Here is an 18,124-nt window from a genome sequence, read left to right on the forward strand (position 1 = left end):
AGAATGCAGCGAAAGTTCGTAAGCTGATGGCAATAGTGTCCTGTTTGGCACAGTTGCGAGGCACAGAGGTGGTCGTGAGGACGCTCCGCAAACAACTAGTTGAGAAAGCGGAGAAGAATGAGGGAAACTATAGTGAATGTGAAAAGATTAATGACCAACTGGGAACAGTTGGCAGCTAATGATAAAGAGATGGCTGATGTCAAACGGGCACACCAATCTTGTTTAGTTCACCTTAGCAGCTTTCAGACCCAGAACAATAAAGCCTACCAAGATACACAGTGTGCAATTTTGGTATGCGAAGACACTGAACAGCAGGTAGCACAGTTAACAAGACAATGCGCAGATTTAAAGGCAGCTTTACGAGCGCTCCATGGCTCCATTACAGAACAAAGACAGAGCCCAGTAGATCACGCGAAATGTAGATGACAAATAGAGAAGTTGCAGTCACTGCTTTCAGTGCAAAACAGATTCAGAGATACCTTTGGACAAGGTTTAGATGAGGACAATGGCCCCAATTGGCAAGAACTAAATGAAGCCGCCCATAGATATATGGAGAATACTGAAAATCACAATAGAGCCCCCCAGGCCCCGAAAAGGAAAGCACCCGCACTACCGACTGCACAGGCACACCCCCATGAATCCAGTCACCACACAGTGCAAATCATCAGATCAGGCTGAGCCTGATTTTGTTTACACCACCCCACTAACCATCACCCAGTTGAGAGATGCCTGTGCCAAAATTGAACCATTCGAACCCACCGCAGACCTACATAATTTCTTTGAGAGAGTACGACAGTAACGGTTATGTACGGTCTAGACGAACCGGAGGAAGTTAAGCTTATAGTCATGAGCCTTGACCCGTCCGTTAGCTCAGCTTTACCAGAACCCCAGAATGTAGGAGGAGGAACCCTACTGGAGATGAAAATGGCCATTTTAGATGCGATCGGGTACAACAAGGGAGACCCAGTGGAAGGTTTGAACTGTTGTAGGCAAAAGAAGGGAGAGCATGCGACTGCACTTGCAGGTCGCCTTTGGATCCATTTTAAAGCAGTATTTGGGGATTTGAACCGCGCACACTTAGATAACGACGACACAACTAAATGGGCCTGCGCTTTAGTCTCCCACGCCACAGAAGCAGGTCAAAAGGCTTGTGTAAATTACGACCCCGCAGACGCCACACATAATGAAGTTTGGGTTTAAAGCCAAAGAGCTCCAGACCCCCAGAGCTTGGGAACAATCCCTACTTAGGAAGGCAGATCAGGAAAAGGCAGAGGCAAATATGCACCCAGTCAGGACTAATCAGGACCCAGCATGGGTAAATGAGGGCAGACATGAAGGACAGCACCCCAGAGCACAGGCACCACGAAGTTGTTATAATTGTGAACACATGGGACATTACGCCTGCGAATGCAGACAAAATCCCCAAACCAGCAACGGCACCAGCAATCGAACGCCCCACCTAGGAACAATGTGAGGCCCATACATAGCATTAGCGCCCGAACAGATAATGCAGTAATCAATACCACAGATTGACGGTGTTTGGACTCCCTAACACAGGTCTGCGACACACTCTAGGACAAATCAGGCAGACCAGTAGTCACAGGCACAGTCCAGGGACATCCAGTAGAGTTCCGTTGGGACACAGGAGGGTCCTGCACCACTTTAAACTCCTCCACAATGTTTCAGCGCGATAAATGGCCCACCACAGACACCATCACCCTTGGTGAATTTACAGGACATGTACAGCAGGGATATATTACAGTCCCCGTAGATATTCAGATAGGAACCATAAACACCAGGACCCCGTTGTTTTAGTCGACTTGCCCCAAACAGCCGAGCACATTCTAGGAATCGACTTTATGAGCTCCCACAACCTTTCCTTTGACCTAGTGTATAGGTGTGTATGGAAAATGGCCAAAACAGCGAGAGCCCCTGCTACGCTCACAGTAGGGGATTACGAACATAGGATTTGCTTAGGAGGAGACTATTGGTTTGATCCACAAACAATTAGTACAGTCCAGACAATTAGAGAGGTCCTCAGAAAACATAAAGCAGCCTTCGCCCAACACAAACACGATTGTGGGAAGGTCGAACTCGTAGAGAACTGTGCTACTGGTTCAATAAATCAGATTGAACTAACTTCATGGTCTGGAGTATCTTTTGGTTAAAGCTGCATCCAGTGCAGCCTGTGTTACCCCAGAGTACATAACACATCAGTAAACCCCTACCCTCAGCCCCATTGTTGAAGCATACTCTTAAGACAGCAAAAGACCGCACATATGGCATAATCAAAGTGAGAAGACATCACCGTTCCTCCCCACCTGGTAACGTAAAGGCAGACGCCTTAGCTAAGTCAGGATCACGACACGGACACTTTTGGCAACCCACCGAAAGTGAACCGATACACGCAGTCCAGGTTTCACTGACCAATATCAAAGATTTAGCCCAGGCCCAAAAGGCAGGCGACACTCTTAAGAAAGTTTTAGACAGTAACTTCCCAGCCACCTACGACAAATTCAAGGACACACTGACAGTACAGGACGGAATAGTTTTAAGAAATGGAATTTCTGTGGTCCGCACCCCGGACAGAAACCAGATAATTTACCAGTTTCATGACGGACACGGACGTCAGGGGATAGACAATACCATTGCCCATTTAAGACCTTTGTGCTGGTGGCCTGATTTAAAAGCAGACGTCACATATTATGTTGAGAATTGTTTAATCTGTGCACAGAACAATCCTGAAAGGTACTCCAAGAAAGGACAATTGAGACACACCCGACCTGTTAATGACCCATGGACAAATTTACAGCTCGTAAACATTGGTCTCTCCCCCCCCCCCCCCCCCCCCCCCCCCCCCCCCCCCCGCAGAAATGGTTTTAAATATGTATTAGTAGTAATCGACACCTTTACAAAATGGGTAGAAGCATTTCCCTCCCAGGGGAACACAGCGAAAGCCACAGCTAAGATTTTGACCCAACAGATATTTACACGCTGGGGACTCCCCCACAGCATTGAGTCAGACAAAGGTTCCCATTTCACTGGCAGAGTCATGCAAAATGTCCTAACGATTTTTGGAATCAAGCAAAATTTTCACACAGCATATCGCCCCCAATCCAGCGGCATTGTTGAACAAATGAATCGCACCTTGAAAGCGACCATTAGAAAAATTATGCAACAGCATAACACCACATGGGACACAGTCCTCCCATTCGCCCTTATGTTTATTAGGAACACAGTATCCAGTTCCACAGGTTTCACCCCCCACACTCTCATGACCGGAAGACCCAGGAAAGGAACTGAATATTTATTAGGTCTCGATTTGGCAAGCCCCACAGTCACCGCCCTCACCCATGAAAAAGCAGTCCAACAAGTGACGGAAAATATTAATGCAGCACAGCTTGCTGCAGCTGTCCAACTAGGCGCTAGGAAAAAGCAGAGTAATGCCTGCTTTGATGAAACAGTCCACCCCGCAGAGAATACAGTCGGTCAGCAAGTGATGGTGTCCCTGTATAATCCCAGTTCGTTCCTCTCTCCCAAATTTGCAGGACCCTACTCCATTTCAGACAAAGTGAGCCCCTCTGTGTACAAGATAACGTACCTCAATGGTAAAACTGGTTGGTTCCACATCAACCAGCTCAAAGTCTATGGAACCCAATGTAGCCACTCCCACCACATCTCCCTGGCAATAGCAGACTATTCCGCCCCGCCCATCGACAACCTAGTCCAACCCTCCCCCAGCCACGACAGCACGTCCATGCCCACATGCCCACAGACCCAACCTTGTCTCCGCCACAAGTACGACTTTCCACCTTGAGCTTGATTCAGACGATAGCGCCAGCCTCCCTGAATTGACCACGATCACTGACCACTGGTACAACCTCCCCGACCCCAGTCACTCCAGCCCCTGGAACCACGACCAGGACATGTTTGGTCCCCAATATCCCCTTCCACAGCCAGAGCCACCGCCACCGCCAGATAACAGTAATTTGCCCTTTGCTGCCACCGCCCCTCACGACAAGCGAACCCCTCTTTGGCACCGCGACAACTTTTGTAGACTGGTAAGACATGACGATTCAGATTCTACGACGGCCCACGCGACCACGGCACAAAAACGGCAGACACCAGTTTGACAACCGAGAGATGGTGACGATTCCGAGTCTGACTCCCGTTACGGTAACCCTTTTATAACGCTTTTCGATACAGAAACCTGAGGTGTCCAGATAATGAGAAAAAGGAACCGCATGAGATTTACGGTGTCCTATTTACTGATGGAGCCTGCCCGCCTTTTATTTCCTCCTTTCTTTCTTATTGCTACATGGTTTTAATTAATGTCGGCCTGATACCCAATTTCTTGATACAGTCATAGCTACTCTTCCGACGCCATTTACTGACCAATGGCCGTTAAAGGAACAATTGTTTGATCTCACGTGTTACAAATTCTTTCCGCTCGGTTCGGTCACCCAGGTAGGGAACAACGGCACTAATCCCCACCCTGCCTGAGGACCCCAAATGCATCCATTCAGCTAAGCTCGGGTAGTGGAGCAACGGCACTGATCACCGCCCTACCCGGGAATCCTACCCATTCTTGCCCTGCCACGGCCCACACGCACCTCATGTTCCCGTCACTTTGAGTACTCTGGAATGGTTCTTTACACTTTTCACTGCCTTTGGCAAGTCTTAGTTTTCCCTTCTCTGTTCTGAATGTGGTCTAAAGAATGCCCTTTGCCACAGTCTGTACACTGAACTCTTTACCTTCCGCGACTCTGGTCGCTTCCCCACCTGCTATTCACATGTTTGACACACTTGGTTGCCACATATATGCTGCCAAAAGCGAACTACCTCTGGACCCTGGGACAAAGAAACTTTATAAAACCGACCACCCTAAAATTTGGCTAGTTAAGATAAGCCTCAACCTCCATGGTTGTGATTTAAGAAAAACTGGTCGAATAAATTATCCACCCACTCCAAGCATCGACCACAAGCTGCGAGAGTCTCTGTACTTTAAAAATTTGCATTTCTTGTCTCTCCAAAATGGTATTTCAAAAAAAAAAAAAAATGAGGGAGCCACACACGGTAATGATTCCAACAGGTAATTGAAGTTAAGGAGAGAAAAACAAACAAAACGAGATGTTAACCAACGATAATAACAGATATTATGCTTGCACCCCCAGGAATATACGAAGAACAGAAGACAAGATGAAGAGAGGATTGATGACCTACATTGTGATCATCGCTGGACTCCTACAACTGCACGCGTTACAAGCCTCTGTACCCCACACCACACCAGCCCCGAACACCACCACACAGCATGATACCCCTAGCCCGGACACCCCACCACACATAGAGATAAACACTGATACCCCCACTTGGTGTGAAAACATTGTTAAATGGTATTCCCTTTACTACACAGTAGAGGCCATTCTAGTGATAGCGATAAGCTGTAGTGTCATCCAGACACTTAGATTCCGCAAATGGCGAAAAAGAGCCTCCCGCTCCCCGATATGTACACTCCCAGCCCCCTTCTTCGGAATTCACCCAACCCAAAAAACAATGTAACCACTGATAAAAATAAAGATTGTACACCTCTGTAATGTTGATAAGTTAAGTAGAAATGTGATGCTGGCGTTGGTTTACAACTTTTGTATTACACATAAGTCCCTTTTTATATTTGCCAGCAGCATGAGAGTAGCTTAGATAGTGATAGTTAGATATTCCCTTATGCGAATAAGTTAAATGTGTAATAGTTGAATGTTTTATAGTGACCCCTTAGAGATTATGAATGTATGATGTGTTAATAAAACTTAGGTAAATGCTCCAAAACATAGGACAGAGTAGTGTAGAACCTGTCCTTGACCAAGGGTAACCAGCACACCAAGGACGGATGAGGGATCAATAGTATGATCCACCACGCTTCGCGTTCAGGATCAAGAGGACGTGATGTAGCCATCTCAGATGGCCACCTGCAAAGTACCATGGGAATCATGGCCAACCCTGGACTCAGACACACTTGGAGCTTGTGTGTGTATTTGCAACCCAGATAGCTAGAGGCGATCGAAACCTCTGCTTGTTTGCATTCTAATGGCCCATTTCCCCAGTACAAAAGGACTGTACGCGGGTAACCGATACAGATGCAGACTAACCGGCGCCACTCCCTTTGCTAAGAAAGTCCAAACAGCCCAGGTCAATGACCGCTCAGGACACACCCAGCCATCAAGGCACCCGCCCCTTTATTGGCCAAAATCGAAGGCAGTGATCGAAGTCTGTCGAATTATTGGGTCCAAAGCTAAGGACCGTCCCAAAGAGCGCAAAATCCCAGAGGGATAAAAAGAGACACAGCCATGTTTTCGGTCTCTCTTGGCCCCGGCCTACGCCTAAAACCAAGTGTAGCATTACGACCAGAAGACAAGTTCAAGACCAATGATCGCCCCCAGACGGATGAGAAACGAAGCCACTTCTTCTACCCAGCCACGCAAGATCCGAACAAGGGCCTTGTTCATCTGTGTGGTAGTCTGTGTAGAGGTATTACGATACCTGGTAATGCTGGAACACCATTGGTAGATATTGTATGTTTCCTATTGGTCAAGCTGTATGGTAGCTCCGCCCTGCACGGCGGGGTATAAGAGCCCGTGCCGCCCCAGCAGCCGCCTTTCTGTACCTGAGCTGCTGGGGGAAACATCCAGCTCATTAAAGCCTTCAGTTGGACTACAACCTCGCTTTAGTGGTTGTTGATCGTGCATCAATTTAATAAGCTAGATTTAAAAGGATGGAGCTCCGAATCAAGCCGGAGTGTCTGCAACACAGCCCCCACGCGGCAAACTCAGCGGCAATCTTCAAGCACTGGCTGGCGTGTTTTAACTCAGAATGGCCGAAAACACACCCATGGGAGAACAGAAATTGCAAGTCCTACACTTGAGGTTGAGCCCGGAAATTTACGCCCTCATCGAGGACACGGATGATTTAGATGCAGCAATGGAGCTGCTAAAAGGACATTATATTCGCCCGGTAAACCAGGTCTACGCCCGACATCTGCTAGCAACGAGGCGACAAATCCCTGGGGAATCGCTGCAAGAATTCTACCGTGCGCTCCTGGTGTTGGCGAGAAACTGCAGCAGCCCGCAAGTTTCGGCGAGCGACCACACAGAACTTTTGATCCGGGACACTTTCGTTGCAGGTATGCTGTCCTCCCAAATCCGCCAGCGATTGCTGGAGAAAGATACCCTAGGCCTCAAGGAGGCACGGGCCCTTGCAGGCTCCCTAGATGTAGCCTCCCGAAATGCCTGCGCTTACGTCCCCGACCGCGCGGCAGCCCCCTGGGCAGCGTGGAACCCCTCCACAGCCGACCCCGAGACATCTCCCATCCCCCACAAGCTTGTGCTGCAAGGCGGCTTGGCAACCCCGGGGGGGCCACGCTGCTACTTTTGCGGGCAGGCCAAGCGCTGTCCGGCCCGCGCATCCACCTGCAAGGGATGCAAGGGCCACTTCGTGATGGTATGCCAGGCCCGTACGGTTGCCGCAGTCTCCGGTGGCGAATGCGGACCGCCACCACAACCCTCTCCACGGTCCCCGTGCGGCCAGCGGGCGCCGCCATCTTCCTCCTCCAGAGCCTTGTGCAGCCCCCGGGTGCCGCCATCTTGTCCCGTGGACGCCACGTGCGATGGATGGGCGCTGCCATTTTGTGCAAGCCCAGCCATGTGCGACCAATGGGCACCGCCATCTTGGATGGACTCCCAGGACCCCAGCTCGGCTGACCACACACCGCCCAAGGAGAACACTCAACTGCTGCCGCGATTAGCCTCGGTGACCCTGGACCAGTCCTGGCCTCGAACACACTCAACTGCGACAACAACAGTACTAATCAACGGGCACGAGACGCCCTGCTTAATCGACTCTGAGAGCACGGAGAGCTTCATACACCCCGACACGGTAAGGCGCTGTTCTCTCCCAGTCCACCCCGTTAATGAAAAAATCTCCCTGGCCTCCGGTTCCCACTCAGTAGAGATAAAGGGGTTTTGTGTAAAAATTACCGGCACTACGTCCTTCCCCACCTCTGCGTGGCCACACTCCTAGGGTTAGACTTCCAGTGCAATCTCCAAAGTCTAACTTTCAAATTCGGCGGCCCTATACCCCCCCTCACTGTCTGGAGCCTCACGACCCTCAAGGTCGATCTGCCTTCCCTGTTTGCGAACCTCACCCCGGATTGCAAACCAGACGCCACCAGGAGCAGACGGTACAGTGCCCAGGATCGGATCTTTATTAGGTCAGTGGTCCAAAGGCTACTGAGGGAAGGAGTCATTGAAGCTAGCAACCATCCCTGGAGAGCTCAAGTAGTGGTGGTAAAGACCGGGGAGAAGCATAGGATGGTCATCGACTACAGTCAGACCATCAACAGGTTTACGCAGCTGGACGCGTACCCTCTCCTCCGCATATCCGACCTGGTGAACAGAATCACGCATTACAAGGTCTTCTCCACGGTGGGTCTTAAGTCCGCCGACCACCAGCTCCCCATCCGCACTGGTGACCGCAAGTACACTGCCTTCGAGGCAGATGGGCGGCTCTACCACTTCCTAAGGGTTCCCTTCGGTGTCACTAACGGGGTCTCGGTCTTCCAGCGCGAGATGGACCGAATGGTTGACCGGTACGGTTTACGGGCAACATTCCCGTATCTCGATAATGTCACCATCTGCGGCCACGACCAGCAGGACCACGACACCAACCTCCGAAAATTCCTCCAGACCGCAAAGATCCTTAACCTTACATATAACAAGGATAAATGAGTGTTTCGCACCGACCGCCTAGCCATCCTCGGCTACGTAGTGCGAAATGGAGTTATAGGCCTCGACCCTGAACGCATGCGCCCCCTTATGGAGTTCCCCCTCCCTCACTGCTCCAAGGCCCTGAAGCGCTGCCTCGGGTTTTATTCTTACTATGCCCAGTGGGTCCCCAACTATGCGGACACGGCCCGTCCCGATCCAATCCACAGTTTTTCCCCTGTCGATAGAGGCCCGCCAGGCCTTCAGCCGCATCAAAGCAGACATTGCAAAGGCCACAATGCATGCCATCGAAGAGTCCCTCCCCTTCCAGCTCGAGAGCGACGCGTCTGACGTAGCTCTGGCGGCCACAGTCAACCAAGCGGGCAGACCCGTGGCCTTCTCCTCACGTACCCTCCATGCTTCCGAAATCCGCCACTCCTCAGTTGAAAAGGAGGCCCAGGCCATAGAAGCTGTGCGACATTGGAGGCATTACCTGGCCGGCAGGAGATTCACTCTCCTCACTGACCAAAGGTCGGTTGTTTTAATGTTCGATAATGCACAGCGGGGCAAGATAAAAAACGATAAGATCTTGTGGTGGAGGATCGAACTCTCCACCTATAACTACGAGGTCTTGTATCGTCCCGGGAAGCTAAACGAGCCTTCTGATGCCCTCCACGCCTCCGAGCCCTCCACGAGGACCTCTGCCACCCGGGGGTCACTCACTTCTTCCACTTTACAAGACCTACAGCCTGCCCTACTCCATCGAGGAGGTCAGGACAGCCACCAGGAATTGCCAAATCTGCGCGGAGTGCAAACTGCATTTCTACAGGCCAGAGAAAGCGCACCTCATAAAGGCTTTCCGTCCCTTTGAACGCCTCAGCATGGACTTCAAAGGCCCCCTCACCTCCCCGTACTTCCTGAACGAGATTGACGAGTACTCCCGGTTCTCATTCGCCATCCCCTGCCCCGACATGACCGCAACCACCGTCATCAAGGCCCTCCATAGCATCTTTATGCTGTTCGGTTTACATACATGGTGATAGGGGGTAAAGGAGCGACGAACTGCATCACTTCCTGCTCAGCAAGGGCATCGCCTCGAGCACGACGACCAGTTACAACCTCGGGGTAACGGACAGGTAGAGAGGGAGAACGGAACGGTCTGGAAGATCGTCCTACTGGCCCTACGGTCCAGGAATCTCCCAGTCTCCTGCTGGCAGGAAGTCCTCCCGGATGCCCTCCACTCCATCTGGTCACTGCTTTGTACCACGACCAACCAAACACCTCACGAACGTCTCCTTGTCTTCCCCAGGAAATCCTCTTCTGGGACCTAGCTCCCGACCTGGCTGGCAGTTCCCGGAACCATCCTGCTCCGAAAACACGTGCGGGCGCACAAGTTGGACCCGTTGGTCAAGAGGGTCCATCTTCTCCACGCTAACCCCCAGTACGCCTACGTGGGTACCCCGACGGCCGGCCATATACGGTCTCCCTACGATACCTGCGCCCGCCAGATCCCCACGCACACCCCAGCCACCAGTGCCACCCTCCCTCCCACAGGTGCACCTTACAGCGCCCCCTTCCCAGTAGGATCGGATATTCCGCCGGCCCCGTCAAGGCCCCACCGACGCACCCCGCAGACACTCCCTTCCCAGGTCAACCGGTTTCCCCACCAGCTATGTCTAGGTGTGTTGAAGCTGCCACAGAGATCGAGGCCACGCTCCCGGAGTCACAGACGCCCGAGCCTCCACCGGTGTCACCACCAGAGCTTTGACAATCACAGAGGACGACAAGGATCGACTGATTGCCTCATTTTAAAGTGTATATAGTAAATTGTGAATCTGTAAATAGTTACGACAATAAGACAAAACGCTGTACGGAGGTATTACGGTATCCATAACTATAATTACTACCACGTTACCATGTTGTAATATCAAGCCACCACCCCCGCTGGACTCTTTTTTAACAGGGGGTGAATGTGGTAGTCTGTGTAGAGGTATTACGGTACCTGGTAATGCTGGAACACCATTGGTAGATATTGTATGTTTCCTGTTGGTCAAGCTGTATGGTAGCTTCGCCCCGCAAGGTGAGGTATAAGAGCCCGTGCCGCCCCAGCAGCCCTCTTTCTGTACCTGAGCTGCTGGGGGAAATATCTAGCTTATTAAAGCCTTCAGTTGGACTACAACCTCGCTTCAGTGTTCATTGATCGCGCATCAATCTGCAAAGAGCCGGTTGCCCTGAAGTCAAGTATAGGTTATTGTAGTTGTTAGGTGTAGTTTAACTTGTAGTGTTTTATGTTGCATGTCGAAGTAATCCTTGTGTGTAAATAAACTATCTTTGAACTTGAACTGACTAACTGGTTGTTTGGTCTTTGATCGATATCCAGTAAAGCCATGTGGTGGTATCATTTGACACCTGGCGACTCTGAAAAGCAATATTATCATTAATAATTGCCATATCTAGTTAATTTGGCAACATTATTGGTGACGCTGGTGGGATAGTATTCCACTCATTAAAAAGGGCAACAGGCCCGACCAGAATCTTCCCCCCCAATCTCGATTCTCCATTATGCCAGCTGGAAAGCACGCCGGTTCAGAACACATCTGGAACAACATGCCATGCAGAGGTTGGGATTTACCTGAACAATGCCTGAAGCTGCCTCCACAGTTTGGGATGGAGGCCAACATCAGCCATGTGTGCCAGAGCACCACAGCAGTGGGTGGTGGGAACATCTTCCAAATTCAGTGTCATCGAGGAGGTCAATCTTCCAGCCTCAGAGTATTCTAGTTTTATAAAGCCATGAAGGAGTCCACACCGGGTAGTTCAAAGAAACTTAGTTTATTTATAATAACTATTATATACAGCACACAGTAGATCCCAACTGGGTCGGATCCTTGCCGATGCCGAACTGACCGGCTTTATATATCATACAACTAGACATTGTTTAGAGGTCCCCCGCCCCTGTAAATGGGGAGCTCCTATTCTGCAAAGTTCATGGGGAGTTAATTATTCCCATCTGTAAGATACTTGTGGGTTATAACACCCAGGATGACCATCTTTTTCAGGTGGTCCATCTTCTTCAGTGGTGGGTCAGTGATATAGGTGTGTTTTCAGTATGACACCCAGATATGATGGTGGGTCTTGTGCCATCATGCCTGGCATACCACAGAGTGCAGTGCAAAACACACAGTTACACAATGAGGTTGGGCTGGAAGATATGGCATGGCTTCCCCCCGGCCTCCGTAGCTGGAAACAACCCCCCCTTTGCGACAGGACCTAGTCCCAGCTGGAAGAATTGCACGCCTAGATAATATTTCTTCTCTGGCTGGAGTATGCCTATCAGTGTATGAAATTCTTTCAATTACAAATTATTTCAGGCTACCTCTTATGAGGCAAATTGGACCTAGGAGTTTAGAAGAATGAGAGGTGATTTTATTGAAAAGCATCAGATTCTGATGAGGCTTGACAGGTTGGATGCTGAGAGGATGTTTCCCCTGGTGGAGGGATCTAGAACTAGGGTCGGGATTCTCTGCTATCTGGCAGGGCGGGCCGTATCGGCGCCAAGGAGTGGTGTGAACTCCGCACCTTCAGGGGCCAGGCCGGCGCCGGTGGGGCTGGCGCCGCGCCAGCTGGTGCCGACGGGGTTGGCGCCGTGCCAAACGGCGGCAAAGGGCCTCCGCCGGCCGGCACGAGTTGCCGCATGCGCGGGAGCGCCAGCGTGTTCTGCCGTGATCCCAGCGCATGCGCAGGGGGGTTCTTCTCTGCGCCGGCCATGGCGGACCGTTACAGCGGCCGGCGCGGAGGGAAAGAGTGTCCCCACGGAACAGGCCCGCCCGCAGATCGATGGGCCCCGATCGTGGGCCAGTCCACTGTGGGGGCCCCCCCGGGGGCCAGATCCCCGGCGCCCCCTCGAGGACTCCGCAGGCCGCCCGCAGAGCCAGGTCCCGCTGGTAAGGACCTTATTTGATTTAAGCCGGCGGGACTGGCCGAAAACGGGCAGCCGGTCGGCCCACCGCAGAGCGGTGGTTCACCGGGGGGGCCACTGCCAACGGCCCCCGACTGGTGCAAAGCGTTTCCCGCCCCCGCCAAAAAACCGGCGGCGGAGAATCCGACAGCCGGCGGCGGGACGGGATTCACACTGCCCCCCAGCGATTCTCCGGCCCGGCAGGGGGTCGGAGAATCCCGCCCGAGGTGTCACGGTTTTAAATTAAGGTGGTGACTAGGAGGAATGTCTTCTCCCAGAGTGTTATATAATCTCCCCCAGCGAGCAATGGTGGCTGGGTCCTTAAATATATTCAAGTCTCGAGTTAAACTGCTTTTTGATTGACAAGGCAGTCGTGGGTAATGGGGGCAGACAGGATAGTGAAATTGAGGCTACACCAGATTAGCCATGATATTATTGACAGGCCCAGGATGATTGAGGGGCCAAATAGCCTAATCATGCTCCTATTTCTTATGTTCTATTTCTTATGTTCTTGTGTGCTCTTACATTATCTTTAACATATAAATTTAGAGCTATTGCAGTGTTATCAGGTGAGATTAATAGATGACCTATATTATGTAAGCCTCTATTAGGATAGGGATTGCTCTGCAATGCATTTCGGAGTATTAAGAAAAAGCTCTTGGTTGGGTAGAATAATGAAATCAACAGAAATATTTTGGTGGATTTGATTTTATCCGAAGAAGCTAAATATTATCTACCATTTAATACCATTTTAATTTTAAAAATGTTGTGGTTTAGAGCAAATAAATACATTTTAGTTTTATGAAATTTAAGATGGAATAAAACCAGTAAAAATATAGGCCTTGCTATTCCATATGAAATAGACATTTAAAATAAATAAAGTTGACAAGAAAATCTCGATAATTTTGCTTAAAAGATGAACAGAGCAGTGGAATGGGAACTATTCAAATGTGTATTAACATTTAATTAAATCTTACAGCTGAGCTTGGTGAATACAATCCTTCTGAGCATCATCCTGGCTATATAGAAAACTTCCACTTTATATCTGATAAAAACCAAGAATTTAAGATCAATGTGATGACCTTGCACAAGCAACACAGGTAGAACCAAAGTGCTTTCATTAAGATACTGTAGAGAAAAATGTTCTCATTTAGTTTTCTTTATTTGTAATTTTTAAGAATTTTATGCAATTCTAACTCATTCAGTACATAATACCATTACAATTTCATTTAACTTTGCGTGAGTTTTAATGTTCAGCTGTAATGGTCATGCCAACACCATCAATTATTGTATTTCTAGGCCCAATAACTGCTTGTATATGATCACATCAAATTGTGTTTAGTGGTGAATAGGTTGAAAATGTTTCTCTGCTGCTGTGGAGATCTAAGTCTTTAATCATTAACTATGGGTGCGATCATGGCAAGTCGCTCGAGTAAGAGCGCGGTGCATCTGGTAGATCCTGGGAGAGGTCGCCCACGAGCTTCCCGGCATCATTTACACCTCGATAAAATCGATCCAAATCTCATGAGGCATTTGAATCAGAACTCCGCCCAAAATAGGTGTGACTAAACGGTGCATGCCTAAGTAAGGTTTAAACCTCCTTCGACTTGCTGGCCTCCCCAGGGAGGTCGCAGCCGGGTGCCGTTCAGTACTGGTCGACACAAATGTGTAACAGGCCAACCGAGGCCCCTGGGTAACCAGGGATAATACCAAGATGCCAGGGTGATGCTGCCAGGCTGGCAGAAGCACTGCCAGGGTGACTGCAAGGGTGCCCGGGTGCCAGTGTAGCACTGCCAAGGGTCAGGGCCTGAGGGGGGACCTTGCCAATGAAATGAGGATGGGTATGAAGGGTGGGGGCGAATGCAGGACAGATAAGTAGGGGCCTCTGGGAGGTTGGTGGGGAGGTGATAGTTGGTGGCCCTGGAAGGGGGGGGGGGGGCCTGTAAGGGAGCGTGTGAGAACTTGGAGAGTGGGGTCCCCAGCGACCCCATAGCGGGGTATCCTCACTTTGTGGGGGGGGTCAATGGGTAATGCCCATGTGTATGGGGGGTGACATTGCCCACGGGTGAGTGGTGTGAGAGACCCACAAGCTCACTTGGAGATCAAGGCACCCTTTCAAAATGGAGGCCTGATCTCTGAGTTCAGCTCCCCAGTGATGAATAATTTCCATGGATGCAATTTAATGGCTGCATTGCACTTAAGCGAGAGCCAGACGAGGCCGTTAGACTGCGGGGGAGGCCAAAAATGAGAACCGCGTCAGGCGCCAATCAATTTGCAATCCAACTGGCTCGCTCCCGATGACAAAATCAGGAACCCGCCATATCATGGTGAGAAATCAATAATCCCCACTTAAGACCAATCTCTGTAGAAAGGCCAATCTCCATGTAATTAATAGGAGGGACCCCCTATCGAACAGCTTCTCATGATCTAACCACCTCCCCAGCAAGTGGTCACCAATTAGTACACCTTTTTAAAAATGCGAAGCTGGCAGAATGGCTACTGCGGGGACCTGAGGAGGTGAATAGCCATATTCCATCCCAGCCAATGAGCCCGGGAGCACTGGGCTTGCTGCCCCGGTGCTCGGAGGGGGATGGGGGGGGGGGGCGCGGTTGTGAGGGTGAAATGGGTGTCTCAGTTCCCGCGGGTCCGCTATGCCAAACCTGGATCATGTGTACCTGTTCTGGGGTAACCCCAGCCCCTGCCTGTCTGCCCCACTGACCACCCATACACCCCACTGACCGTGGAGGCCTCTGGCTGCGCAGCTGAAGGCTATTGCTAATTGGGTATTGGCAACTGGAGTTAAGTGAGCACTTCACGCTCCCCAAGTAGATCCCTATGGGTAGGCGGGCCATGTGGCATGTGGGGGTTATTGCCTAGCATCGCAATCAGACCGTGCTGCCTGGACACTGTGCCTGAACACAGCAGGAGGCAACACGATGGATACAGCAGCCAACATCCGAATACCCAGGGTCTGGGCCCCAACACCGGGGACATATCGGCAACCAGAGGGTGGGCGTTTGCAGGGGACCAGCGCACTGCCCAGGAAATGTTACCTACAGGTGTCTGGGGTACAGAGTGTGGGGTCTGGTGAGGGGCATGGGATGTGGGTGGGTGGTGCACTGGAGGAATCGAGGGTCCCGTGGAAAAAAGACATCCCTGGTTGTCCATCTCACACCCTCTCCAGTTACTAACAGATATTATAGAGAATGAATATCTTAGACCCAGCGGTTAGGTCATCAAGCCAGGGAGGGACCCAGAGGGGAAGGCTGGCGAAGGCTCAAGGTGTACAGGCGATCTGGTTTTTGGAACAAATGACAGACAGTGTGTACTGCAGTAGGCTCCGCCTCAACAAGGAAACGGTGTGGCACCTGTGCCATATCCTTGCAGACTAGGTCCACATGGAGGAGGAGGATACCCACTCCAGGTGGCCGTCAAGGTCACCGCAGCCCTAAACGTCTACGCCTGAGGATCAGTCAGGGGCTCGAGCGGGTATCTCACAAGCTATAGTGCAGAAGTGCATCCGTGAGGTCACGGATGCCCTGTTTGCCCGGGCAGCGAGCTATATAAACCTTGACATGGACCAGGCCCAACAGGTTGCTGGGGCAGCAGGTTTCTCCGCCATTGCCGGGATGCCCCAGGCCCAGGGGGTAGTAGATGGCACAATTGTCGCCTTACGTTCACCGGGAGAGCCCTACATCAACAGGTAGGGATTCCACTCCCTGAGGGTACAGCTGGTGTGCGACCATCACATGAAGATCCTGCGAATGCACGCTTCCCAGAGTGTGCACGACAGCTACATCCTGGGACAGTTGGACATCCCCAGCCTCTTCGAGGACACCCCCGGATGACCGGTTGGCTCTTGGGGGATATGGGGTACCGGCTGAGGACCTGGCTAATGACGCCTGATATAACGAGGCCCATGTGGCCACCTGGGACTGTCATTGAGTGGTGCATCGGACTCTTCAAAAGGCGGTTCTGGTGCCTTGACCGCTCTGGTGATACACTGCAGTACATCCCCTGGAGGGTCTTCTGTGCCCTCCACAACCTGGCACAGCAGCGAGGCTACGGGCTGGAGTTGGAGGGGGAGGAACATACGGCCACTCCCGAGGAAAGAGGAGGTGGTCCAGGAGGGACTAGAGGATAAGCCCGGAGAGGACCTGCAGGATCAGGATCAACTGGAGGATGAATTGAAGGTTCTGCAAGCCCGGAGGGCCAGCGAGGCCCTCATCCTTGCAGGCTTCACATAGGATGTGAACTCATCCGTCATTCCTCGCTCCCCCCTCTTTCCGCCCATCACTCAGCCTACCCCCCCCGCCCCCTCCACCCACCCAACCCATCGCACGGCCTTCCCTCCCCGCCCTCCATCCCTAAGCCTTTCCCCTCCCACCCCCTCCGTTTCCCCCCTCTCCTCTCTCTTCCCCCCCCCCCTCCCCACATCCTCACCCTGTTCCACCCTCCCAGGGTCTGTGTAAGATTACTCCAGGGTGATGGGACTATGCCGGGACTGTCAGCAGGTCACTGTTGAGGGCAAGGGGTGATGATAACCCGCGGAGAACCGAGCGCTCAGCTCCTCAATCTATGCCATAGTCTAATTCCTGAGTGCTTGCTCACATGAGGTGTGGCTTGTTTGGGGGGGGGGGGGGGAATTAGTGCTCAGCCTGCATTGTGAAGGAAGGTGCCAGAGGCATCATATTTCTCAAGTGCAATGCTTTTTGATGTTATACATATAATCCCCTGATCGTGCCGCCCCACTCTGTGCAACCCCCCCCCCCCCGCCCCCCCTCCCACCCCCAAGTGTCCTCTTAGTGATCCCCGAGGTGCTTAGCCTTCCGCACCTAGGTGTGTCCCCAGGATGTATATCAGAGTTGGAGACAGCCTGCTTTCTACCGCAACCCGTGGCCTTCGATGCCCCTGGCAGCTATCCTCTGGGGGCCCAGGAACTGGAGGGCTCCAGTGCACTTGCTGGCGGCACATGTCCTCCCCGTGCAGCTCTGATCCGGATGCTGACTCTAAGACGCGCCGCTGTCAGGGGTGGGAATCTGGTGGCTGTTGCTGCCACTCCGTAGGGTAGCTCAGGGTTGGCACCCAGCATTGCCACCTGGCCAGTGCCCATAGGACCTTGGGGTTCACCTTTGGACAGAGAGGCAGCTGGTTCTAGCCCTGGCTGCTCCTGCATCTTCTGGCTCTGATAGCCCTGGCGACTCCCCAATGTCTGCAGCACAGTGTTGAGGCACTTGCCGAAGCTCGTCAGTGACTAGAACATGGTCCACAGCGTCTCGGTAATGCTCATCTGAGACTGGGACCTGCTGCCGAGACCCTAAGCCATGGCCGTCATTGATTGAGCCAGGCCTTGGGCACCTCCACTCATGCTGTTGGCTTCGTGCACCAGGTGCTCCACTGCAGTCACCGCTCT

At 51.7% G+C, this 18,124-nt stretch overlaps 1 protein-coding gene across 6 annotated transcripts in view; it reads left to right on the forward strand.

Annotated features, from left to right (window-relative positions):
• The window catches only part of LOC140425064 (tyrosine-protein phosphatase non-receptor type 3-like), a 422,164-nt gene that overhangs the window by 150,261 nt on the left and 253,779 nt on the right, over positions 1–18,124 (forward strand). For all 6 annotated transcript variants that reach the window (XM_072508895.1, XM_072508894.1, XM_072508892.1 and 3 more), the window contains one exon: positions 13,691–13,811. In XM_072508895.1, coding sequence (XP_072364996.1) covers positions 13,691–13,811 — 121 coding nt within the window. The remainder of the gene's footprint in view (positions 1–13,690; positions 13,812–18,124) is intronic.

Source organism: Scyliorhinus torazame, chromosome 6, assembly GCF_047496885.1.
Source record: "Scyliorhinus torazame isolate Kashiwa2021f chromosome 6, sScyTor2.1, whole genome shotgun sequence".
NCBI lineage: Eukaryota > Metazoa > Chordata > Chondrichthyes > Carcharhiniformes > Scyliorhinidae > Scyliorhinus > Scyliorhinus torazame.